General features: G+C 45.0%; 1 protein-coding gene across 1 annotated transcript in view; it reads left to right on the plus strand.

Annotated features, from left to right (window-relative positions):
• The window catches only part of Glt1d1 (glycosyltransferase 1 domain containing 1), a 61,522-nt gene extending 54,005 nt beyond the window's left edge, over positions 1 to 7,517 (plus strand). The window contains exon 12 of the mRNA XM_051205063.1: positions 7,249 to 7,517. Within this exon, the coding sequence (XP_051061020.1) occupies positions 7,249 to 7,410 (162 nt within the window). The 3' untranslated portion in view covers positions 7,411 to 7,517. The remainder of the gene's footprint in view (positions 1 to 7,248) is intronic.
• Positions 7,518 to 23,510: the final 15,993 nt, after the last annotated feature.

Here is a 23,510-nt window from a genome sequence, read left to right on the forward strand (position 1 = left end):
GTGTGGATCAGGGTGCTCAGCCATTGGTTCTATTTGTGGCTGCCTTTCTGTCTCCAACCTTCTTCTCCCCACTCCCTTTAGAGTACCCCACCCCCTCAGAGTGATTTCTGCCACAAAGTGGAGATCTGGTGCTCACTTTGAGGATGTGGGCCTCTGCATTATGTGGTTTTCTAGCATCTGAGATAGCACCTGCCCCTAAGCCCTAAGTTCCTTGACAATGAATAGTAAAAGTCAGCACCCCCCACCCCAACCCTTGTGACAGCTACTTGCAGGAGCATAGAGAGGAATCTGAAAGGAAATGGCTATATTAGTTTGTTTTCTATTGCTGTGGTAAATGCCATGACCAAAGGCAACTTGGGAAGAAAAAGGTTTTATGTGGTTTATCTGTCCTGGTCACAGACCATCACTGAGGGAATTCTGGGCAGTAATTCAAGCAGGAGCAGAAACAGGAACCACAGAGGAGCACTGCTTACTGGCTTACTCGCCATGGCTTGCTCAGCCTGCGTTCCCTCCCTCCTTCCCTCCTTCCCTCCCTCCCTCCCTACCTCTCTCCCTCTCTCTTCCTCTCCCTCTCTCTACCCCTCCCTCTCTCCCTCCTTTCTTTTTCCTCCTTCTCTTCCTTCTTTTTTTCTGACAGGGTTTCTCTATTGGCCAGACTGACCTCAAACTCACAGATCCACCTGCTTCTGCCTCCCGAATGCTGGGATTAAAGATGTGCATCACCACCACCTGGACACCAGTCTGCTTTCTCATACAACCAGGTATCACCTTGCCCACAGTGGGCTGAGCCTTCCCACATCAGTCAACACTCAGGAAAATTCTTAGACATACCCACAGGCCAATTGATTGGAGAAAATTCCTCAATTAAAGTTCCCTCTATCCAGGTGACGGGGCTTTTGCTTTGGGAACCTTATAAAGAAAGCCTAGTGGATCATCTATATTTATCTGTCTGTGTCTATCTCTATATCTATATTGATATCTTCAACTATTTACATCTATCTCTATATCTATCTCTATAGATACCTTCAACGATTTATACCTATGTCTATCTATATCTAATATATCTTTTTACATGTATATCTATTATCTATATGTATAGATTGACATATATGTATGTCTCTATCTCTATGTATCTATATCTAATATCTATATCTCCATCTGTATCTGTTTTTTTATCTAAAAGGTTGATGACTAAACATATTTCATGGTTGTAGGCACAGAATATTCTCTGTTTTTGTATACTTCACCTCTGGAAAATTTCAATTAAACGAAGCTTTACAAACCCGCTCAGCATTGATTTCTCATTACCTCAACAATCTGGTTATTTCTTCATTTAACAAAGAATGAGTCTAGTGACTTTCTTGGGTGTTTTTATAGCTTAGTTTTATAGCTTCAAAATTAAGATCCAAATGACATTTAATAGAAACTATGAATTCATATTCAAGGGAGGCTCAATCTTATCCTATAGGAAGCTTTCTATTTGTTCTTTAGACAACTGTAGAGAAATAAACTTTGGAATATTAATGGGAGCAGTGGCTAATGTTTATAAAGGGCAAGTTTTATTCCATCTCCTATCCCTAGTGATCAACATGATTTCTTTTCTTTTCTTTTTTCCTTTCCTTTTCTTTTCTTTCAAGACAGGGTTTCTCTCTGTAGCCCTGGCTGTCCTAGAACTCAGTCTTTAGACCAGGCTGGCCTTGAACTCAGAGATCTGCCTGCTTCTACCTCCCAAGGGCTGGGATTAAAGGTGAGCACCACCACTGCCTGGCCAGCTTATGTTTCCTTAAACACTTACTTTCTTTTTGATACAATGCTCACGTAGCCCAGGCTGTTCTCAAATTCTCTATATAGCTATTGTGACTTTGAATGCCTGATACTCCTGCTCATCCCATCCCCATCTCCCCAGTACAGAGATTATAGACAGCCATCACCATGCTGAGTGTATGAAGTACTGGGGATCAGATTCAGGGCTCAAAGTAGGCATTCCACTGAGCTACATCCCCATTTCAAGGCTATGTCTTTCTTAAAGACAATGCCTTTTTCTTTAAGCAGAAAGGACTTTGTGTCTGGGGAGTTTGTCCAGGCTGGGAGGAGGTGGTGCTCAGGGGGCCTTGTTCCCATTTGAAATACACCATGACTTGTAGGCACTTTCTGTTGCATGTTTCTCCTTCATCCAGAAGATGGAGGTAAGACTCTCTGGAAGTAGAAAATGCTGTACCAAGTGTTTTGAAGATTTTGAATAATCAAGTCTAGAAAGTATCAGTTTTCAAATTTAAATTTAGAGCCAGCAAGATCACTTAACAGTTTTAAAAAGGCACTTAGCACTAAGCCTGAAGATTTGAGTATTATCCCTGGGACATTAATAGTGGGAGAAGAGAACTGACCTGACCTGCAAGTTGTCCTCTGACTTCTACATGCATGATAATAATAATAATAATAATAATAATAATAATAATAATAATAATAATAATAATAGGTATACAAAAATAAATAGAAGTAAGTTAAATAGTCACTAAACATCCAGTTCCAAGTTTCTGTGCATTCAGAAGCTCAGAGATCCCAGCAGGAGTAGGCCAAGGCTCCAGTGTTGGACAGAGGGCCCCTAGGCAGGAAAGAGCCTTGACAAGCTGAGTTTGTCAGAGTTCAGCTCAGCCTCTATGTATGTATGGTGCACAGGCAGGGTTAGCTCTGTGGGTCAAGACAGTTACACCTACCATGAGAGGGTTGAGAGAGTGAGTCTTTGTCCCAGTGACCGAGGTCGTGCAAAGAGCCCAGCCCAGGTGAAAGATGCAGAAATGATTGTACACATATACACACCCACGCATACCATTACAGTCACTGCACCCCGAAGAAATGCTGGTAGTTGCTCTCCCCTCCCTCTTTCTCTGTGACTCTGTCCTCCCTCCTTCTCTCTCCCTTCCCCCCTCCCTTCTGCTTTCCTTGAGGAATTCTGGCACTTTCCCACCTAGCAGTCTCCCACAGTGGATTCCTTCAGCCCTTCCTTATCCCAGGTTCATCAGGAGTAGGTACCTCTCCTGTCTGATGCCACCCCTGGCCTTTGCTGGAGGCAAAGGGAAACCCGTGGTGACCCATGGAACCTGGTCTTGATGAGCGTGGCTGGATGGAAAGAGCCACCAGATGGGGCTCATGCCTCAGGAAAATGGAAGCTGCACGTGGGGTTAACTCAGGCCTGGACCTTAGCATCACCTGTGCTTGGTGCAGGCCTAGGTAGTAGGGCCTTGGGGCAACATCAGGAGAATCCTGCTAGTCAAGAATCCCCCCAAAGTATGAGGGAACAGGGATGCATGGTTTCTCCAGAGAGTTCCATGATGTCCCCACCATCCAGGTTTCTGCACAGTCACCTGCTAACGTGCAAAGCTTGCCTCTGTGTTGTTGCCAAACCAAAGATGAGTTGGACAGGAACCTGCAACCTGGGGAAAGGGGCCAGTTGTGGTCCAAAGGGATGGTTCCTTTCGTCACTCAGTCTGCCTATATCCTGTGAGGGCTTAACCAATCCTGCTGCAGGATCCCTCACCAGGCACAGAGGTGGGTGGCAGATATAATGACATCCCTGAATAGGAGCAGAACAGTACTGCTCTGTGGGAGTTCACTGGAAAGAAGGTGTTGGCTGGTACCCTGGAAGCCAGCAGGTATCCATTGGAGGATGCTCTTGGACTGTCAAGGGCAGGGTAATACAAGAGGGGAAGGTGGGAGCTGCAAGCAGGCTCAGTCACCTGCTTGGTGCCTCTGCTTGTATTTCTCACTGTCCCCACTTCCTTGGGCTTTGTCTCCACTGTGTCCCATCTCTGCCAGGCAGCACTTGGTCCTACCTGGGCTATTCATTTCAGCAGTCATTCCATTGCAGCATCTTTCCTGGCCTTGGGCTGCCATTTGAAATAATGAAAATTCAGTTCCACCCACCGTGTCTGAGAATCCTTTGTGCTTCCCATAAAGGGAGTGATGCACGTGCTAGGCCAGGCTTGGGGCCCTGCATAGTGCCCACCATGCCCTCCTCTGTCCCCAGTGCAGGAGTTGGTCTCTGAGCAGAGTGTCATTCCCATGCTAGCTCCTTTGTTGCAGAACTCTTCTTAGTCCAGGGAACCACAGGGTTCCCACCATAGCACCAGTTCTGCAGTTTTAATTTCTTCTGGCAATCATCTGTAAACGAGCCAGCTGCCTCCTCATCAGCCCCATGTTCCTGGAGGGCAGGGCCAGAGACGGAGGAGTCCTTTTTATCTCAAAGCCTGCCCCCAGTAATCTACATTCTTCAGCAAGGCTACATCACCTAAACCTCCCCAAACAGCATCACTAACTGGGGACCAAGCCTTCAAATGTCTAAGACTATGCACAGGACATTTCTCATTCAAGCCACCACACCCGCATAAGACCCGAAGATCAAGCCAATCAAAGCTCCCACAAAAATTGGGTAGGGGGTTCCAAGAGTGCAGCTCTAGCTGAGAATCTATTGGCAGTTGATGGCTATGGGGGAGGGAGAGTCATTCTTCTTAGGAGCATGTGGCTACTGGTAGGTTGCTTATAGCCCAGAGATGTCCAAATCATCTGCTACTAATTTCAGTGAGTTTTTTTTTAAAAGGGAGATAACGCTAAAATGATGTGTTGGGGGACTATGGGGTGGGGGGGGAGAGTAGATAGGATTGAGATACTTTGTATAAAAATACAAAATGTTCAAAGAATTAAAATGTTATTTTATTTCTTTAAAGAAAGAAAGGATATAGTCTCCACCAGCAATTGAGTAAACTGCAAACAATTGCTTATCTGAAGACAAACAATGCTTGCCTATACCACTTAAAAAACAACTCATACAGGTGTCTGAGCCAGGCTCTGCAGTCTGCAAACCTGGAGGCAGCTCTGGTCTGCACCTTCCTTTTATTTTGTTGGCTGTGTCCTTTGTATTTCTGAGTGACTTCCTGAGTGTGCCACTACTGGCTACTCATCGGAGATGGGCACCATTCCGTTTTCCCAAGGCTGATTTATAAGCATCCAAGATTGCTCACTCTGAGGTACAGAAACTCTGGGTTTCTGTACATGTATTTTAATTGTCTTAGTGTGTGCACCTTCTCTGCCTTTTACTGATCTCCATTAGTGGCTTTCAAGAATGCAACTTTGGTCCTAGAGAAAGTGCTGCCTTCAAAGCCACTTGACCTGCTTTAGTCAGCACCCTGGGGTGCACTAGGGTGACAGCTGTGTGGAACCTGTGATTGCTCCAGGCTGACTGACTGCAGATCAGCCTCTGCCCTGATTTAGTGTGTGCACTCCACAGACCTTTTTCTGTGGCCTTTGCTCTGTAGTTCTTTGGTCTTTTTGGCGTGGTGGCTGCTGGTAGGTTTCAGCTATGCAGTCTGATGTTGCACACATAGCCTGAACTCATGGGAAGCCATAGAGTGTGGGCCAGTCAAAGGCCTCCCTAGCTCCTGACCTTTGCCATGGCTCCTGACCTTTGCCAGCTTCTGTTGGTTGGCAGTGACTGGGGGTTTTCTCTGTCCTTGAGTCAAGGGAATGGGTTAGGCTCACCCATGATGTGCTAGCCGTGGTCATTGTGAACAGAAAGGGCCATCCATGGCTGCTGGGCTCGAGTCTTCTCCCTGGATCACATTACACTAAAAGCTGATCATTTTATCTGAGAGGAAGGAGAAAGTAAATGCTGGGCTGCAGGCTGAGGTGTCCATGGCCGATCAAGCAGCTGGGTCCCACAGAGGCATTTCTGCTGGTCCACCTGGAGCCAGCTGCTAGTCCAATGAGTCCTCTTGTGCTATAGATGAGCAGGGGGCTGGGTGGTCCAGGGTGATGTCCCTCTTGCAGTGGAATTGCATCTCTGCCCTTGGTGTCTCATCTTCAGTGAGGCTGCCTCAAGCATCTTCCTGCATCATTTTCCAAGGAGACTTGAGAGAGAAGAGTAGAAACTAAAGCTAGATTTTACTTCTAAAATCTACTAGAGTTTCTTTCTTGAAAGCTTTGCCTGCAAGTCACAACAACATCACTTCTGACATACCACATGGATAAAAGCAAAGTCCCAGGCTTGTCCACTTGCTGCTACAGGGAGGAGAAATAGATTTTGACACCAATAGGAAGAATGACAGAACTACAATGCAAAGACCCCTGCATGAGGGATGGAGGGCCTGTGGCAGCTGACTTTGCAGACAGTCCTTGACCAAGAGCAAAGGAAAGAGTGGCAGGTAGCTCTTCCACTCACAGAGCCAGAGATGAGATCTATCTTGTTCTTCCTTCCTTCCTTCCTTCCTTCCTTCCTTCCTTCCTCCCTTCCTTTCTTTATTGGTCTGCCTATTTCTTGTCTTTCTTTCTACCTCTTTCTATATGGTGCAGCCATATGGTGCATATGATTTCTAGCTCTGACCTCTCTTGCTTCAAGCCTTCTTTTCCCAGATGTCATTGTTGAGGAAACAAACAAAGGGGTGTTTTTTTTTTTTTTTTTTAATCAGAATCCATCCCCCGTAATTCAAGTTTTTGCTCTAAAATTGCCCTGCATTTTGTAGCATTGTTAAGCAAGGACCCCAGCTCCTCCACATCAAATAAATCAAAGATATGGTTGGTATCATAAAGTAATATTCCCAAGTGCTAAGCCCCTCAAATAATTTTAATATGAAGGCTGTTCTGCCACACAGTGAGAATAAATACGTTACGTTTTTATGGTGAAAAGAACACCAATTTACTAGAAAATGTGTACATAATACATAAAAATAAAATCCTGCCCACATAAATGTTGCTATTTATATTGCCAGCTATAAAAGGCATTCAACATTTAATTAACAATAATTTTGAGAATATGCGGATGGTCCTCCTTGACAGTAAAGTCTCAGGCACTGTCTCCTGGTTGGAATTCACTCGAGCTGAGGGAGTAAGAGAATAAAAGTAATTAAATGTTTATGAGTCCCTGAATGAGTGTCTTAGTGTTCATGTACATTCTTATTTGTGCGTGTATGGGTGTGGGCCCTGGGGATTGAACTCAGGCTGTTAAGGTTGGTGGAGAGCACCTTTACCTACTGAGCCATCCTCCAGCCTGACATATACAGTGTTCCTTAATCTTACTGCTTGCACTACTCTGGTCCTGTCACCGAAAGCCTTGTTTCTCTAGGCTGTGAGTCAGATGTGGTGGGGTGGGGGAGGAGGGTATGATCAGGAACTGGTACAGACATAGGTTTTCAGACGGCTCCCCAGGTTCCCCTGTACTCATTACTCGTATGTGTTTCTCATCCACGTCCTGTTTTCCAGGAGTTCATTCAGTTGGCAAAGAGATTGCTTAGTGATCCTGTGTTGGAGAAGGAAATCGTGACCAATGGAAGAGAGTACGTGAGGACACACCATTCCTGGCAGGTGGAGAGAGACACCTACCAGCGCCTCATCAGGAAGCTGGAGGCGAGCTTGGAGGATTAAACGATGGAAGTCTGTACTCGCCACATCTGTCCTAACAACCATTGGGTGCTCTGCTCTGGGTAGATGCCAAAAGATGGGACCTAGTCCTGGACCACTGAAATCCTAGAGTGCCCGGGAACATATCCACGCCCAAGTCTCCTGTGTGGCAGACACAGTTCCAAAAGTGCTTACAGCTTAGTTCTGGATGGGCTTATAGCTCACTCCTGCAAGTTCTTAGGGCTCAGTCCCAGATGTGTTTGCTGCTCGGCACTGGTGATGGAGGTGCATCTGGGGGGCCTTTGGGAGAGTGTTATAAGGACTGCTTTTATAACATACGGAGGCTACTTTTTAAGCAACCACCGTGCAGACCCTTCTCCTGCTTTCAGAGTGACCTTTGCCTATCATCACCAGTTCACAAAGAAGAAACAAAAAGGTCAGGACTGTCAATTGAGTGGAACTGGCAGCATTTTTGATAAGATCTTCACCTGCAGCCCATCACGGAGTCCTGATGGGCATGTGCCCCCCCCCCCCCCCCGGCTGTGGCTGGCATGTTAATAATCTCTGGAGAAGCTGTGAATGGGTTATATCAGAGCATGTCTCTCTCACTGGTACATCTGAGGGATGCTTTCCAAAAGAGGTCTACAGGTCCCACCCACCTGTATCACATCACAGAGAGCCTAGAAGATGATTGGATGGCCCCCATGATAGAGGCTGAGACCTTGCGTTCCGTGTGGGTGGTCTTCCCTCTTATTGCTAGGGAACTGAGAACAAGTGTTGACTAAGTCACAAGACAATGGTGGAACCCAAGACTGTGACAGGAGGTCACTGGGGTATGGGGAAGTCAGCGGGGTATGGGGAGGTCAGCCTGAGGGTCTTTCAGTGGGATCTTCTCACACCAGTGCACTGTGCCCTCTTGCTGAATTCCAGCAAGGCCATGCTACTGTAAGTAGGATGTGGAATGGCCACCTGTGGGAAAGCAAGCAGCTTGGAGGCAGAGAGAAGAAAAATGCATTCAAGAGCCACACATGCAAAGACAATGTCAGGCCTCTGGAGGGAACTGAGGGGGACTCAGCTCCCTCATTGTCCTTGCTGCAACCCGGAAGGCATGTCCTCGGTCTTTGCCTTTCTACAAACAAACAAACAAACAAACAAACAAGAAAAAGAAAGAAAGAAAACCTAGCAGCAACATCTCATTTTAAGAGAAGCAGGCTAGAAGGAAGTAAACTTTGTAAGCCAGTGCTTCAGGGATAAGACTAGAGCCCCATTCTATAGGGCTGAATCAGGCTTTCCACTTATTTTCATACCTCAGATCCTGCACGGTCACTTTCACGAAGGCTCCAGCCATGGCAGTGGCAATCCTACAGTCCTTGAACACCTCGCTAGTGTCTGGAGGCCAGCTGAGCAATCTTCTCATTTCCTTGGCCCCTGGCTTAAGCTGGGGTCTTACCTCTCTGGCCACAAGAAGAGGGAGGGAGTAATGAAGCCTGAATCCTGAGGGCAGTTCCTCTAAGCCCAGAGTTCAAAAACATCTCAGGAGAGATATGCAGAGGTCAGGTGTCATTGTTTACAAAGCGGGATGCTCTGGAATGTACACCGGTCCTTTGCCCAGTGTTGACATCACTGCTCAAACTCCACCACACCAGCTACACTAAGTTACATCTTCTGCAATGAGCACTTTGGGGGAAGAGAGGGTTCTTAGTTAATAAAGTGTGTCACCATCAGCCCATACAAAGACAGTGCTGTTTATTCCTCCCAGGCACACCGCTTGTGGCCCCCAAGAAAACAAATGCAATACTCAAGTGTCTGAGTGAAGGAGTTTGGCATGGACTCATACTAATAAAGCGTGGTAAATAAGAATCTGGGAAATGATAGGCTGATGGATGTTTATTCAGGGAGAAATCACACAGAAACAGATGACCGCTGCAGGTTCCCATTCCAAGGATGGCTCCTGATGCTCTCTGTCCCTGATCAGGAACTAAGAGAGCAAGCTAGGGTCCAGAATCCCAGACTTAGTCCCCCCAGGTCATGCCTGCACCTGTCCCCACGGCCCAATGGGCATGGTCAGTGCAACAGGTGCGGGCGGGGTGGATATCTCACTACATACTAAAGTGTGATAGTTTTCCCTTTCGGTAACAGACACTTTAGTAACAGGTAAAGAGGAGAGGTTCACTCAGGCTCACAGTTTGGAGTTTCTAATCTATACCTGGTTGGCCCTATTGCTCCGGGCCTGTGGCAAAGGAGCATCTTGACAGGAATGACTGGCAGAGCAAACCTGCTCCCTTTGCACATGGGAAATGAAAGAGAAAGAAGAACCCCACTCGAGGTCGATAGTCCACCTCCTCAGAGGGGCCCACTGCAGCTGTCCTCTCAAGCGAGTGTATGGGAGACACTCTCACCACACAGGCCGAAGAGGGAGGAGGTTTGCAAATGTTTGAGTGCTTAGCAGGCACCTGGTACAGCCTGGCTCTTGCGAGCCTCATTACTTCTTCCCTTCACTCATGACAGTTTCATGTCAGCCCCTCACAGACTGGGGTGCAGTGAACGTTCCATATCTACTGCTTTCTAGTCACTACGACGGAATCCCTAACAGAAGCAACTGAAGGGAGGTCGGGTTTCCTTGGGCCCATCTGCAGGGGCGTTCAGTTCACCCTGGAGGCTGTAGTGACTCTGTGTGGCTGATCAGAGAGCTGGGGTAGGAAGCTATGCCAGGTCAATATTTTCAAAGGCATGCTTTCCTTCATTGGCCAGAACTCCCATCCCAAGGTTCCACAGCCTCTCCAGAAAACACCACCAGCTGGGTTGTCCAACATAAGAGCCAATGTGAATGTTCTCATTTAACTGTAGTACACCCCGGCCTCCATTTTGTCAACTCCAGCACTTCCTGCCTCTTTCCTGATATTTGCAATTCTGCTTTACAGTCCAAACAACACATTTACTTATTTAGATTTACTCTTATGTGTATGTATGAGCATGCATGGGTTCACGTGTGTTCAGAAGCCCTCAGAGGCCAATAAGAGGCATCAGCATCCTTTGAGATGGAGTTTCAGATGATTGTGAATCACTTCTCGGCCTTTTGGCTAAGATCAAGTGTAGTATTAAATGATTGTGAGCTGCCTAATGTGGGTGCTGAGAACTGAACCCTGGTCTTTTGCAAGAGTAATACGTATCTTTAACTGATGAGCTGTCTCTCCAGCCCCTGTGGTGGCATTTAAAATGTTTTAAACATGCATCAGCAGGACCTACTTAACAGGGATATGGAGGAGGATTCTGGGGACATCGTGCTTGACAACAGGAAAATAAAACATAGGGCCTAGGGAGATACCTTGGTATGCAAGAGCACTGGCTAAGTGAGTCTGAGGACCTGACTTTAGATCCTAGCACCTATGCAAAAAGCTAGATTTGGCCACAAATGTTGTGTGACATTTTCTGGAAAACAAATTACTCACCCTAGATAGGAAACCTATGGCACACTAATGTACAAACACTACCAAGGCCCAGCTTGGTGAACCAGTGAGTTTGTTGGTGTTACTTACAGGAGTGTGGGTGAGGAGTTGCATAAGAGCATAGATTACTGGCTGCAAAGACCAGCCTGAGTGCCTCTTGTCAAGAGGTGCAGGCAGCTTAACAGGTCAGAGAGTTCCCTCTTCTTCAGGTACCCTACCTACCTATATAATCTTGGGGGAGGGAGAGGCCTTGTATGTCTGTTCAGTTTCAGGGTCTTCTTGAGGCTTGTGAATTGCTTACTTCCTGAGTCTTAAGAGCCTCTCTCTAAGATAGAATGTTTCAACTCAGATGAAATTGCTATTTAGCAGCCATATGTGCCTAGAAACAGTGTTGTGGGGATCCTAGACAGGAGAGTCCCTGGGGCTTACTGGCCACCAGAGTGGTTCTGGGCTCTCAGTGAGAGTTTGTTTCAAAGAAATAATGCAGGGGATAGAAAGATGGCTCAGTGGTAAATAGTATTGACTCTTCCTCTGTAGGTCCTAGGTTCAGTTCCCAGTACACACACACACACACACACACACACACACACACACACACACACACACGAAAAATTCATTCTTTCCCTCTGAAATAACAAGACTCACTTGGAAGATCTAGACTTCTATGGAGTGAGGGACCCACACCTTTTCCATCTTGCTCTCCCCCCCCCCCCATCAGGAGGGAGGTAGCCATTACTAGCTCATGGTAAGAAGAGGCTGCCTATGTTCTTTCATTATGCCTGAATCCCAGGTAAGAACAAAGATACCCATCTTTGTCTTCAAGCTAATACTTACTTTGGGTAATATCCCATAACCTCATGTAGCTGCAAGGGAAGCTGGTATATACAAACTACTGGGCTTGATTGAGGAAGAAAAAGGTGGTGCATGCATAAGATGGCCCTACTCTAGTAGCAGCCATTGAGATACACTGAATTAAGATCCTGGCTATAGGCAACCTGATTTGTATAATTGCTTTTAATATCAAGAGCAATATTTTCCTGGGCTTTAATTTAGCCTTTAAGGTCACCGCTCACCTTTTCTCCATCAGATGATCATTTATAGTTCAAATTCTCTGCCAGCACATCCTATTGATCAGCACCTCAAACTTTGCTGCTCCTAAATTAAAACCTCAGTATATAAGAGAACGTGACTTTTCATGGCATGGAATGCCCCTTTGCTGCAGGTGAAGCACAGTAAAGTGAGATGTATTGATTATACATAGACACAAGCTCCCTCTGAATATCCTTACGACAGTCTGGAGTGAATCAGCACTTGGTTGTATGTGTTAAGAGGGTTCTGAGACATTGAGATCTTTTCCAAAGAGATCTACCAGCCAGTGTTCACTAAATTCACTCTTACACATTTAAAATTGAGATGCATGGAGCTGGAGAGATAGCTCATCAGGTAAGAGCACTGGCTTCTCTTGTAGAGGATCCAGGTTTGATTTCCAGCATCCACATGTTGGCTCATAAATGTCTATAACTGTAGTTCCAGGAGATCTGACATCTTCTGACCTCCTAGAGCACAGACATGTGTAGGGAAAATAATACATATAATATACATCTAAAAAAGTTTTTTTTTTTTTTTTAAAAAAATTTACTAAGGTGCATGGGGCTGGGGAGATGGCTTAGTAGTAAAATTCATGTACTGCTCTTACAGAGAAACTTGAGTTCAGTTTCCAACACCCATGTCCAGCAGCTTACAACCACTTACATGCACACACACACACACACACACACACACACACACACACAAGTGCAAGTTGCATGGCATAAAGACCATAGTCTGCTGACAATAACGTGGTAGGGATTTTGACAAGTGAATGTTAAACATAAGACTAGAATTCTTCTTTGGACAGACATCATAGGCTATCCTACTGTGTGAACAAAGGTTTGTTTTTGAGTAGAGGATAATATACCAACATTAATCTGCATACTTTTGCACATGTGCACTGTCACATCTGAGTGTGCTTCACTGTGAAAAAGTCAAACACACAACTTTTCATCAGTTGAGAGCTGAAACAGGCAGTGCCCATTCTGATACCAATTTCTATTTTTTTTAAAGATGTATTATTTTTATTTACATGTATGTGTGTGGGTATGGGCATGAGTGTGCATTGCCCATTGTGGCCAGAAGAGGGTGTCAGATACACTGGAGCTGGAGTTCTAAGTGGTTATGTGTACCCAACATGGGTGCTAATATCTGAAGTGAGGTCTTTTTCAAAAGCAGTACATGCTCTTAGTCACTGGGCTGACTGTCTCTCCAGCCCCTGAAGTCAATTTCTTGACTTTGAACCTGAGAAGAGACTTTTGAATGACAGCAGAAAGGGTAGCTATCCTGAACACCAAAGTCTGAACTGCAAAATAGGGCTTTGAGGAAGAAAGGTTTTGGCCTTCAAATGCAAGCTCTGGATGTGTGTCACAAGCTGTCTGGAAGGCCTCAAGCTTATCTGTTTTAATTGTCAGACTAGAGAGAAGAGAGACAAGTGTGCGTGCCTGTGTGTGTGTGTGTGTGTGTGTGTGTGTGTGTGTGTGTGTGTTACAAGACAGAGAGTTTTCTCTTCTTCACACATGAAAAGATGGCTGGAGAAATTCACTTGCACACACTACCTGCAAATTGTCCTTGCTTGAGGTAATTTACAAATAGCCTATAGCTAAATCTTGCCCCCTGGGTTCCTATATACATTCCTATATACATTCGAGAGGCATGTTCCTGCCCTGCTTTTCTTTGTCATCTTCATACATGATTGTCATGTATATGCAGGCTAATGTGTCCTCTGGACCCACTGCTGCACTGGGCTATTTGTCCCACCCACTACCCCCAGTCAAAGTCTCACAAAGAATTCCAAATGCTGGGGCTGGGGGAGATGGCTCAGTGGTTAGGAATGTTTACTGTTCCTGCAGAGGACCCTACTCACATCAGGTGGGTTCACAAACTTCTTTAACTCCAGCTCTGGCCTCCAGGGGCTTTTGTACTCATGTGTACACTCACAGAGACACATAAGAACATAAATCTTTAAAGCATTCCAATTGTTACCAACATCATTATGCAAATAAAATTACTCGAGTTTTTACCTCACACATGAATGAGGAAGCCAGTGGCAAGTTCAGCAACTTCAAATACAGGTTCAAGTCATGAAAGTCCCTGTCTTGGTCAAGCATGACAGCATCCACACACGAATGGTGCTGGAGCAGTAGCTGAGAGCTCACATCTGATCCACAAGTAGTCAGCAGAGGAGAGAGAGAGAGAGAATCAGGGAGGGAGAGAGAGAGAGGCAGAGAGAGAGGCAGAGACAGAGACATAGAGACAGAGTGTGTAAAAGCAAAGCTTACCAAGGGCTAGGAATTTGGGGTACATACATTTAATCTCAGTACTTAGGCAGAGACAGATCAACCTGGTCTATAACAATGAGTCAATGAGTTCCAGGACAACCAGGACTACATGGTAAGCATGCTGAGACCCTATCTCAAGATAGATAGATAGATAGATAGATAGATAGATAGATAGATAGATAGATAGATAGATAGAGATGGAGGGGGGAGAGAGATCTGGCAGTTCCTTCCAGTCTTATGCCTTGCTTTTACACTATACCATAATCCTATCTCTAAAAAAAGTTATCTTTGTTGTTTATACCAGTTTGCTTGGGTTGTGGTGAGAGAGGCTAGCAGGTATGCCCAACCTCTGGGCTGTGCTGAGCCAGGATGGCTACCAGTGCAGCTGAACCCCAAATCACAAAGTTACTTAAAATAGCTTGAGAATTTTCCCTGTTACCTGGCTGTGCAGTACTCGAGTATGGATTTTGCAGGATGACAATGATATGTGGAAATGTCAAAGGTTGGACACACGTGGTAATAGCTCAACTGGGACAAGCTAGGCCACGAGAGCTGTGAAGTGCAGGAGTATGGCACAAGCAGATCACAGGCGACAGCTCTCCCCTCGAATTCCACCAAGCATGGAGCTTGATGAGTGCCACACCTGTGTCCTGGCCAGCAACTCAGCAACCCCACACACCTTTCTCAGCCTTGCTTAGACCTTTGTGCTTTAGACCTCACATGGCCTGAGACCTCCAAAACTGAGTTCTTGGTCATGGGTGAAGAATGCTAATTGCACATAGATGTCAGTTATCTACCCTTGCCGCCGCCGCCTTCTTCCTCCTCCTTCTTCCTCCTCCTTCCTCCTCCTTCCTCCTTCTTCCTCCTCCTTCCTCCTTCTTCCTCCCCCTCTTCCTTATTCTTCCTCCCCCTCTTCCTTATTCTCCTCCTTCTCTTCCTCCTTCTCCTCCTTCTTCTCTTCCTCCTCCTTCTCCTCCTCCTTCTCCTCCTTCTTCTTCCTCCCCTCTTCCTTCTTCTTCTCCTCCTTCTCCTCCTTCTTCTCTTCCTCCTCCTTCTCCTCCTTCTTCTTCTTGTAAACAGAAGTGAGGCTTTGCTCAGGAACAAAATGTGCCTAAATGACAATACTGTGTATTCCCAGTACCTAGAGGTTTCAAAACAAATCACCTAGAATGACACTAGGAGAGACAGGAGCCATTCCTTCTTGCTATGCAGAATTCAGGTGGTACTCCAGCAGCCATCTTGCAGGCATTAGGGCAGAGAGAGGTAACAGCTGGAATGTTCTCATAGACAGGTGATTTAATGGTATATTTCCATGGCTGCTATAACCTTTCTGTTTCCGGGAGGGGGGGAATCTGTTCTCATGTAATTTATTTATTGTTTTGCTCTTTGTCACAGAGACATTTGAGCATACACAATAGCAAATGGAATACCACAACACTGTGTCCATGTAACTGTCACACATCACTTACAAATACCTGTCAGTTACAGCCCCATGGGGACAAGTGGCCCATCAACACTAAGGAGGGTGTTGTAAAAAGATTTCTTACATAGATATGACTACAGATAGGAATGTCATAGCTGGTCACATGGGCCTGGGGATAGTGTGGGGAAACATGTACCTTCCACAGACCTGCAGATATGATGGGGATGTGGATTTCCTGGAGGGGAGCTATGTGCATGCGGCCATAGGAGCTGCAGCTTTGTGTGTGTGTGTGTGTGTGTGTGTGTGTGTGTGTGTGTGTGTGTGTGTGTAAGTCCCGTCTCCATGGAGAGAATCGCCCTCTCCTTCCTTGCTCTGTTCCAGTGAGACCCACTCAGAAGGGAAACAGGGCAGGTCCATCTGTATCAGGAGCCCCTATGGGCAGATCATGGGTTAGAAAAGAGGACTGGCTGAGTCCCAATAGATGAAGGTCTTTTAACTTGATTCATTCCTAAGACTTCCATGACAGTTGACTACATTTCTGGTGACTTCAAAAAACAAACACTATACGCTCACAGTTCTGGAAACCGAGGCCCGGGATGAAGGTACAGGCAGGGCTGTGTTCCATCCTTGGCTCTTGGGGAGGATACTCCAACCTCAGCCAGGTCCTAGTGTCACCAGGCAACCCCCGCTTTATGGCTCCATTGCTTTCATATCGACCTGTGGCATCTTTCTGTGTGTGTCTCTGATGTGCCCATCCCTCTAACTGACAAGGACTCATGTTGGGGTCTAGCCTGCCCCAGCAGGATGCCACCTATATGGCTTGTAGACATCTCATTTCTAAACATCATTATGCACTGAAGTTTGGGAAATGCATCTTTGGGGGAGGGGCATAGTTCAACACAGCACTCATACTTTCTTGGTTAATATTGTCTTTTCATGTGTCAGTCAGACCCTGGATGCTTACAGACCAGATGAACACAAGATCCAGGATTTTCTGACATTCTGTATTCTTGGAATACTGGATAAAATCCCAGGGGTCATGGGGACAGGGACTTGGGGACAGCTGGTGACACATCACCTTTAATCTTCTCAGACTAAGCTAAAACATTCACTTTCTGCCCTGTGGGGTCAGAAAGGATATCACAGATGGATTTGTCCCCATAGTTTCCATGACAAATGGCCAGAACTCTGGAGACTCAAAACAACAGTAAGGGTGTGAACATGTTAACATCACCTTCTCCCTTGGCCTCACGGCCTGTAATTTTCAACTTGGGGCAAACCATACTTTAGAGCACAAAGCAGTGAGCCTCTGAAATAACATGTTCCTGCTGGCAGTACTGTTTCAGGAATACAATGTGCATATAATGTATAGATAGGAAATAGACTTAAATATTTATCTAAGTAGATGTATAAATTCATGTTTAATGAACATACCAGAACTTACAATGCAGAATTTACCACAGCTTCCAAACTCATAACATGTAACTGATATTTATAAAGTTATAAAATGATGATTTTAAGCATATAGCATAAATAGCAAAATAAATGATGAAGGTAATAAAAACTTAAGCATATATATGTACGACCCAATACACCCATCCTTAGAAGCTTTAAAGATATGGATTGCCTTCTGCCTAACCATTTTGCTTGATGGTGGTGGTGGTGGTGGGGGGAGGTTGTTATGAGCATATGCAATCAGAGAAGATTAAAGAGATTTATGTGGAAGATGGTAACATCTACTACAATGGTAGGAGAGTTCAAACAATGTACATGGTCAGAAATAGCAGATTCCTTAATTAAGCAATTGTGCAGCCTTTTTACTGTGTTATAAATGGCATTACCCAAAAAGGAGACACATCACCAAGGTGTGTATGTGTGTGTGGTGGGACTGTTTCACTGTAAATGGCACTTCCTGCCTACCAGTTGGAAATCACAGGAGCATCCTTGTTATTTAGGTGACAGGGTGTGGGATGGGGTCATAATTTTTTAAGTACAGGCTTTTGAAATGAGGATTTGTCAAGACCGGCTCTGGGTTTGATTAGTAGATTTTGACTAAAAAAAAAAAAAATTAAGATGAAAGAACCAAGAAGCAAGATTTCTGGCATTAACATTTGGCTTCCACATACAAGGGAATGTACATTCCAACACCCCTACGTGGGAATGCATACACACATTTCAACATGGATCCATATGGGCATACATATCGCACACACAAAGAAAACAAATAATATTTTTAAAACATAAGGAAATAACTGAGCATGGTGGCCTAGCACATAGGAAGGTAAAGTAAGAGGACTGTAAGACTCTGCCTCAAAAACAAACAACAGTAGGGTATAATGGTGCACAACTTTAATCCTAGCACTGAGGAGGCATAGGCAGGAGAAGTCCTGTGAGTTTGAGGCCAGCTCTACACAGAGGCTACAAGTTCCTGGACAGCCAGTGCTACACAGAGCAACACTGTCTTGAAAACCAAAACCAAAACAAACACAAAAAGAACAATAAAGAGATAACAATAAATAAAAGAAGATAATGCCAGAAAAATAGTCACCAACTCCCTATTCGCCTTATTTCTCAGTGACTTGGACCCAGGTGCACAGGCCATTTATGGAATGAAGTAGCTTTAGGCATGGAATAGGACACCTATTTCCTGGTTTCTCACTGGAGGCAATGTCTTCCAAGGGGCCTTGAGATCTTCATGGAAGTTAAAATTGAGTCTCCTTTAGGAATTTCATGGGTGGAACTAGAATGTAGCTCAGTTCCGAGAGTGCTTGCCTGACATGCACATGGGTTTGATGCAAACAGAAGCCCAGGCCCTCATTTCATAGTAAAGAGCATTGGGAACTCAGATACTTGAAAGGAAGGCAGTTTGTTTTACATCCTTCCAAAGTCCGGTATGAGCTCTTGGGTACATTGAGGCAGAGAACAGTCTTCGTAAACCTAAGTCAGGCTGCTTCCTCTCTGTCCCCATTAGCTGAGTAATAAATACGGAAGGTGCAATCTTGCATCAACCAAGTCTTTATCTTTCCCTCTCTTGCTTGTATATCCCCCCTTCCCAGGATATCATCACCTTTCTCTTACTTCTTGTGTATTTTAAAAAGTTACAGGTGTTCCAGTGCTGAATGGGGGAAGTAGATGCAAATCCCTGGCTCAATCAAGAAGCTATCCCCAAATGACAGTCCCTTGAGAACAAAAATGGAGTCTCACTGGGTATATAAACCACATTTAAGGGTAGGCCATGTGCCCAGCAGTAGAGAGCTAACACATAATGAACTCAATTGTATTTTTGAAGACTTTTTGTCTCTTATTTCTTTGTTTGGGCCTTTTTTGTCTTACTGGTCTTTTTGTATGTGTGTGTGGGGGGGGTTGCAGGCTAACAGAGGTTGGCTTGGGTAGCTGAGTTCCCAGTGTTTTCTGTTTATTCATAGCTAGACTAAGATGATTCATGGTACATTTATTTTTAAATATCTTTAGATTTGACTTTTACAGATTCCCCAACACCCCATAAAACCAGACATTGTGGCACATGACTATAACCCTAGCACTGAGGAACGAGAGGCAGGAGGATCACGAGTTTACAATTATCCTTGGCTACGTAGTGAGTTCCAGGCCAGCATGAGTTATATGAGACCCTGTCTCAAACAATAACAGCAATGACAAGAATAGCAATACAATTCCAGAAGTTTCTGGCTATCCGAACTTTGGTCTTCCAGAAAGTACTTAGTAAAATGGCACCAACACAGGAGTTGAGTCTAAAAGCTGGCCACACTTCAGATACAGTAGCCTGAGATTGTTGACCCACTCATTCCTTGAGCACAAGACTTTAATCTTTGAGGGTGTTAAGAGGGAAATATGGAGCAAATTCCTACCCAAATGTGGTGTAAGCCATTCTTAGTCCAGTGTCTTCATGACTAATCAGCATGTGAACTGTTGCATGGACTCCTGACAGTTAGTAGCAAGCATGTTCAGTAGGTTAACTGCAGACATTTGAGGTGCCAGATTCAATCCGAGGTCAACCACATCGATCTAACTCCTGTGGGCAGCCCAGGAGTTACTAGCCACACATAGGTTATTTTCAATCTCTGGGAGTGAACATTGCCTTTTTCTTACCTCACAATGCCAGTCATTGGGATGTAAAACTTTGAGAGGAGGCTTCGTTTCTCCTGCTGGAAGGTAATTGTGGGGAGCTCAGCTCGAAAGAGAAAAATAGCTCTCTTTCTGTATGAGTGGTTCATAATCCAAGCTAATGCCAAGCTGTGTAATTAATAGCTCATTATAATTGGAAGTGAGAGTGTAATCCATCTTGCACATTCTTGTCTCTCCACCCATAGCTGCGTCTCCACTGGTGAGTGGTGAAGCTTAAAGACAAGGCTGTATTTTGGAGAAAATCTCGCTGGCTAATCTTTGTCATTCTTCACATTTCCATGAGAAAAAGAAATAGTTTATAATGGGTTTGTCACAGCTGATGGGGGCTTGCGTGTGGAAATCAACTGTTTAATGTCTCTGCAGCAATTGAGGGGTTTTCATTAAGTTGTCTGGTACAATTTCATCATGGTGGGAGCAGCTCTCTTTCCTACATTCTTTTGGGTTGGACAGAAAGACAATAGAAAGCCAACAGCTCTGAGTGGTTGGGGCATGTGTTTTGGAAGATGTTCTCAAGATCCATTTTCTACAAATTTTCACCTAATTGATTCCTAGGTTTGTCTTCCTCGTGGTTTGCTTCTTCCTATAGAATGGCTGGTGACATCTTAGTTACTTTTCTATTGCTGTGTAAAAGGCCCTATGACCATGGCAAATCTCATAAAGGAAATAATTTAACTGGGGCTTGCTTACAGTTTCAGAGGTTAGTTCATTATCATCATGGTGGGGAGTATGAAAGCATACAGGCAGGCATGCATCATACTAGAGCCTGGCTATTATACTTGACATTGCTATTGCACTCATGAACTTTATAGCAGCTGTGGTTACCTGCACAGATCAAGCCAGTCAGAATTCTGCTGGGCATAGACAGAGGTCGGGTACAGGTGCTCCCCAAAGCCCATCTTTAACTGGTGGGACCTATTGACAGTTGGCAGTTGCTCGGGGAGAGAGAATCACTCTTTATCAGGGGTGCAGCCACTAGCAGACTTCCCACTTCCCAGTGGGGAGGTCATACACACATATACATATGGGCAACACACAATTGGGCTTTGCAGGTTATCAAAAAGTATGTTTTTAATTTGAGAAGGAATGCTTTTGGAGGAGGAACATAGAGAAAGTAGGAGGGGGAAATTTAGAGGTGAATATGTATATATGGGTGTATATGTGTATATATTATACATGTACAAAACTCACAAGAGAATAAAATTTTAAAATATGTTCTAAAGGCAGCAGCTGTCTTTGTTGAACTAGGTTCTAGTGAATAGAGTCTACATAGCAGGCAACAAGCACATCAGACAATTTCAACGGTGGCTTAGTGTGTCAGAGAAGATGAGCAGACCTAAGGAGTGCCTGGAGATGGGCATGAAGAGACTGATACTCAGATATGGAGTAAAGGGAGGCATTTGTGAGGAAGGACATTTGCACTGAGACAGGACTCTCCAGGAGGATGCAGTTCACGAATATCGGGGGAGCCCTAGTGCCCAAATTGAAAAAAGTGTGAATGTAGAAACCCTGTGGTAGAAAGGGGCTAGGGTGTGAGAGGAAAAGCAGTGAACTGCCACTGAGGTTCAGAGCTGGGACATGAGCTCAGATGTCACAGGGTCTGAGCTCAGAGGTGCACTGAGCTCAGGTGTTCACTCCCAGTGGAAGGGACTGCTTCTGGCTCATATCAAGCAGGAGAGTGGCAGGTTCATGTTCTTTCACTGTGAAGGGAGTGATAAAGGGGCCAGCTGGGCACAGTGGTGGGTTGTATAGAGTTGTGGAGGAAGAATTAAGAGATGACAGATAGATTCCGGATGCATTTGAAGGTGGAGCAGGTAGTTCATGTTAAGTCAGATATGGACCACAATGTAAGAAATGAGCCTTGGGGTTTTGTAAGAAAAGCAGCTGAATGGGGAGGGGGCAGCACTGTTGTCAAAGACTGAGGTGTGATAAACATCAGTGGTATCTCATCTTCCTTCATTCTCAGGTACAGAAAGTATAAAATAATTAATATTGTCAGCTGAGCAGGATCTAAAATCACCAAGGAGGCAAATCCCTGGGCATGTCTATGAGGGAGTTTCTAGCTTGGAAGTGTATCAGGGCAGCACTATTCCACTGGGACTGAATAAAAAGGAAAAAGAAAGGGAGCTGAGCGCCAGCACCCATTTTTTTTTCTGATGACTGCTGCTGCCATGCCTTCCTACCATGATGGACTGCAGCCCTTTGAACTGTGAGCTGAATAAATCGATTCCACCTTAAGTTACTTCTTGTCAAGTATTTTGTCAAGTAACCGATACAGATGGCAATTGCTCAGGTCTGCTTTGGTGGCTTCTCTTGCAGCTAGGTGTGAGCCAGTGATCAAGTTCTGGTCAGATCAAGTTAAGACTTCTTCGAAGGAGCTTCCAGGAAGCTCTGACTCAATTGAGAGAGGCTGAGTTCTTTTCTCTGCCTTTTCCTTGTTGCTTGGAATGACCATGTGATCATTGATGCTTCAGAGGTCATCCTGTGACCATGAATGAGAAGTGGCTTAGGTGTCTGAAGACTATTATTAAGCCATGATATTAGAGAAAAGCTCATTTTGTTCATGTGACTGTCATTCTGAGCTTTCTGTTCTATGCTGTTGACCTTGTTCTGGAGGTAAGATGATGGCAGGAAAGAGGCCAATCATCTATGTGCCCAAGGAAGAGTCAAGCAGCCTTCTAAATGTCACTGTAGCATTGTCAAACGGATCTCTCCACAGATATACAGAGCTCATTAATGAATTATTAATCCCTGTGCTGCATATAAGAAATAAGTCTTTCCTATGCCCAGCAAGAAAATCAATTTCCTTATTAGCTTTCTGAAATTGGAGAATAGAAACTGGACACAATGCTCTAAGCAAACATGTTTTACCATCCCGGCTGTTATAAATCAGCTGAGTACCTCCTGCATATGCCCAGGGACTGGGCAATCTCTTCCAGTCATAACACAAGTGCCAAGGACCCAGTGGAAAATAGAAGGATTCTTAGAGAGACCTTGCAGGCTTCAAAAAATGCTACTTCTTTAGAGACACGGGTGGGCATCAATTAAGTGTGAGGGTGTGTTCACAGATAACTAGGTTTGCATGGGCTTTAGAGAGGAGAAAAACAACGCAGTATCCAGAACGTCGCATGGCCATCTTTTTTCTTGTGCCATATCCCCTCTAGACCAAAGGGTGTTTGCTGCTCAAATTTAATCCATTCGAACCTTAGCAGTCATTCAGTGATGGCTCTGAACCATTTCTAAACACTCATACCACACACAGAGAGGTCCCTGCTGCTGCTGGGGTCTGAGGAGAATAAAGTAAGATGCAATAACTACCCTAACATAAGAGATCCACTGAAGTGTGTGTATGCAAGCTGACACACACACACACACACACACACAATCCCAGGAGTCTCTAAGACATATGCAGAGAGATAGCATGTGGGTTTAGGCAAACCACTACTGTTTTCTTAAATTCACTTGACAACGGGAATATTTGATGTGAATATTTAGCTCGTGGCTCCTCTAAATAGTGTGAAGGACCCTGGAGGTTCAGGGCGCATGTTCCCTATGCATGTATTACTTGGTCTTGTGTAGTGCGGGGAACCAGATGCACAGCTCCATGTTTGAATTCATTTGATCCTTCTGCAAACACTGTGAGGCATGAGATGTGAACACGCTCATGTAGGTTGCTGAGTTGTATGTGAAAAGGGTATCTTTTTTTCTCTGGCCCCTTCCTGTGTCTGCGATTCCTGGTTTGTC

Source organism: Phodopus roborovskii, unplaced genomic scaffold (genome assembly GCF_943737965.1).
Source record: "Phodopus roborovskii unplaced genomic scaffold, PHOROB, whole genome shotgun sequence".
Classification (NCBI taxonomy): Eukaryota; Metazoa; Chordata; class Mammalia; order Rodentia; family Cricetidae; genus Phodopus; species Phodopus roborovskii.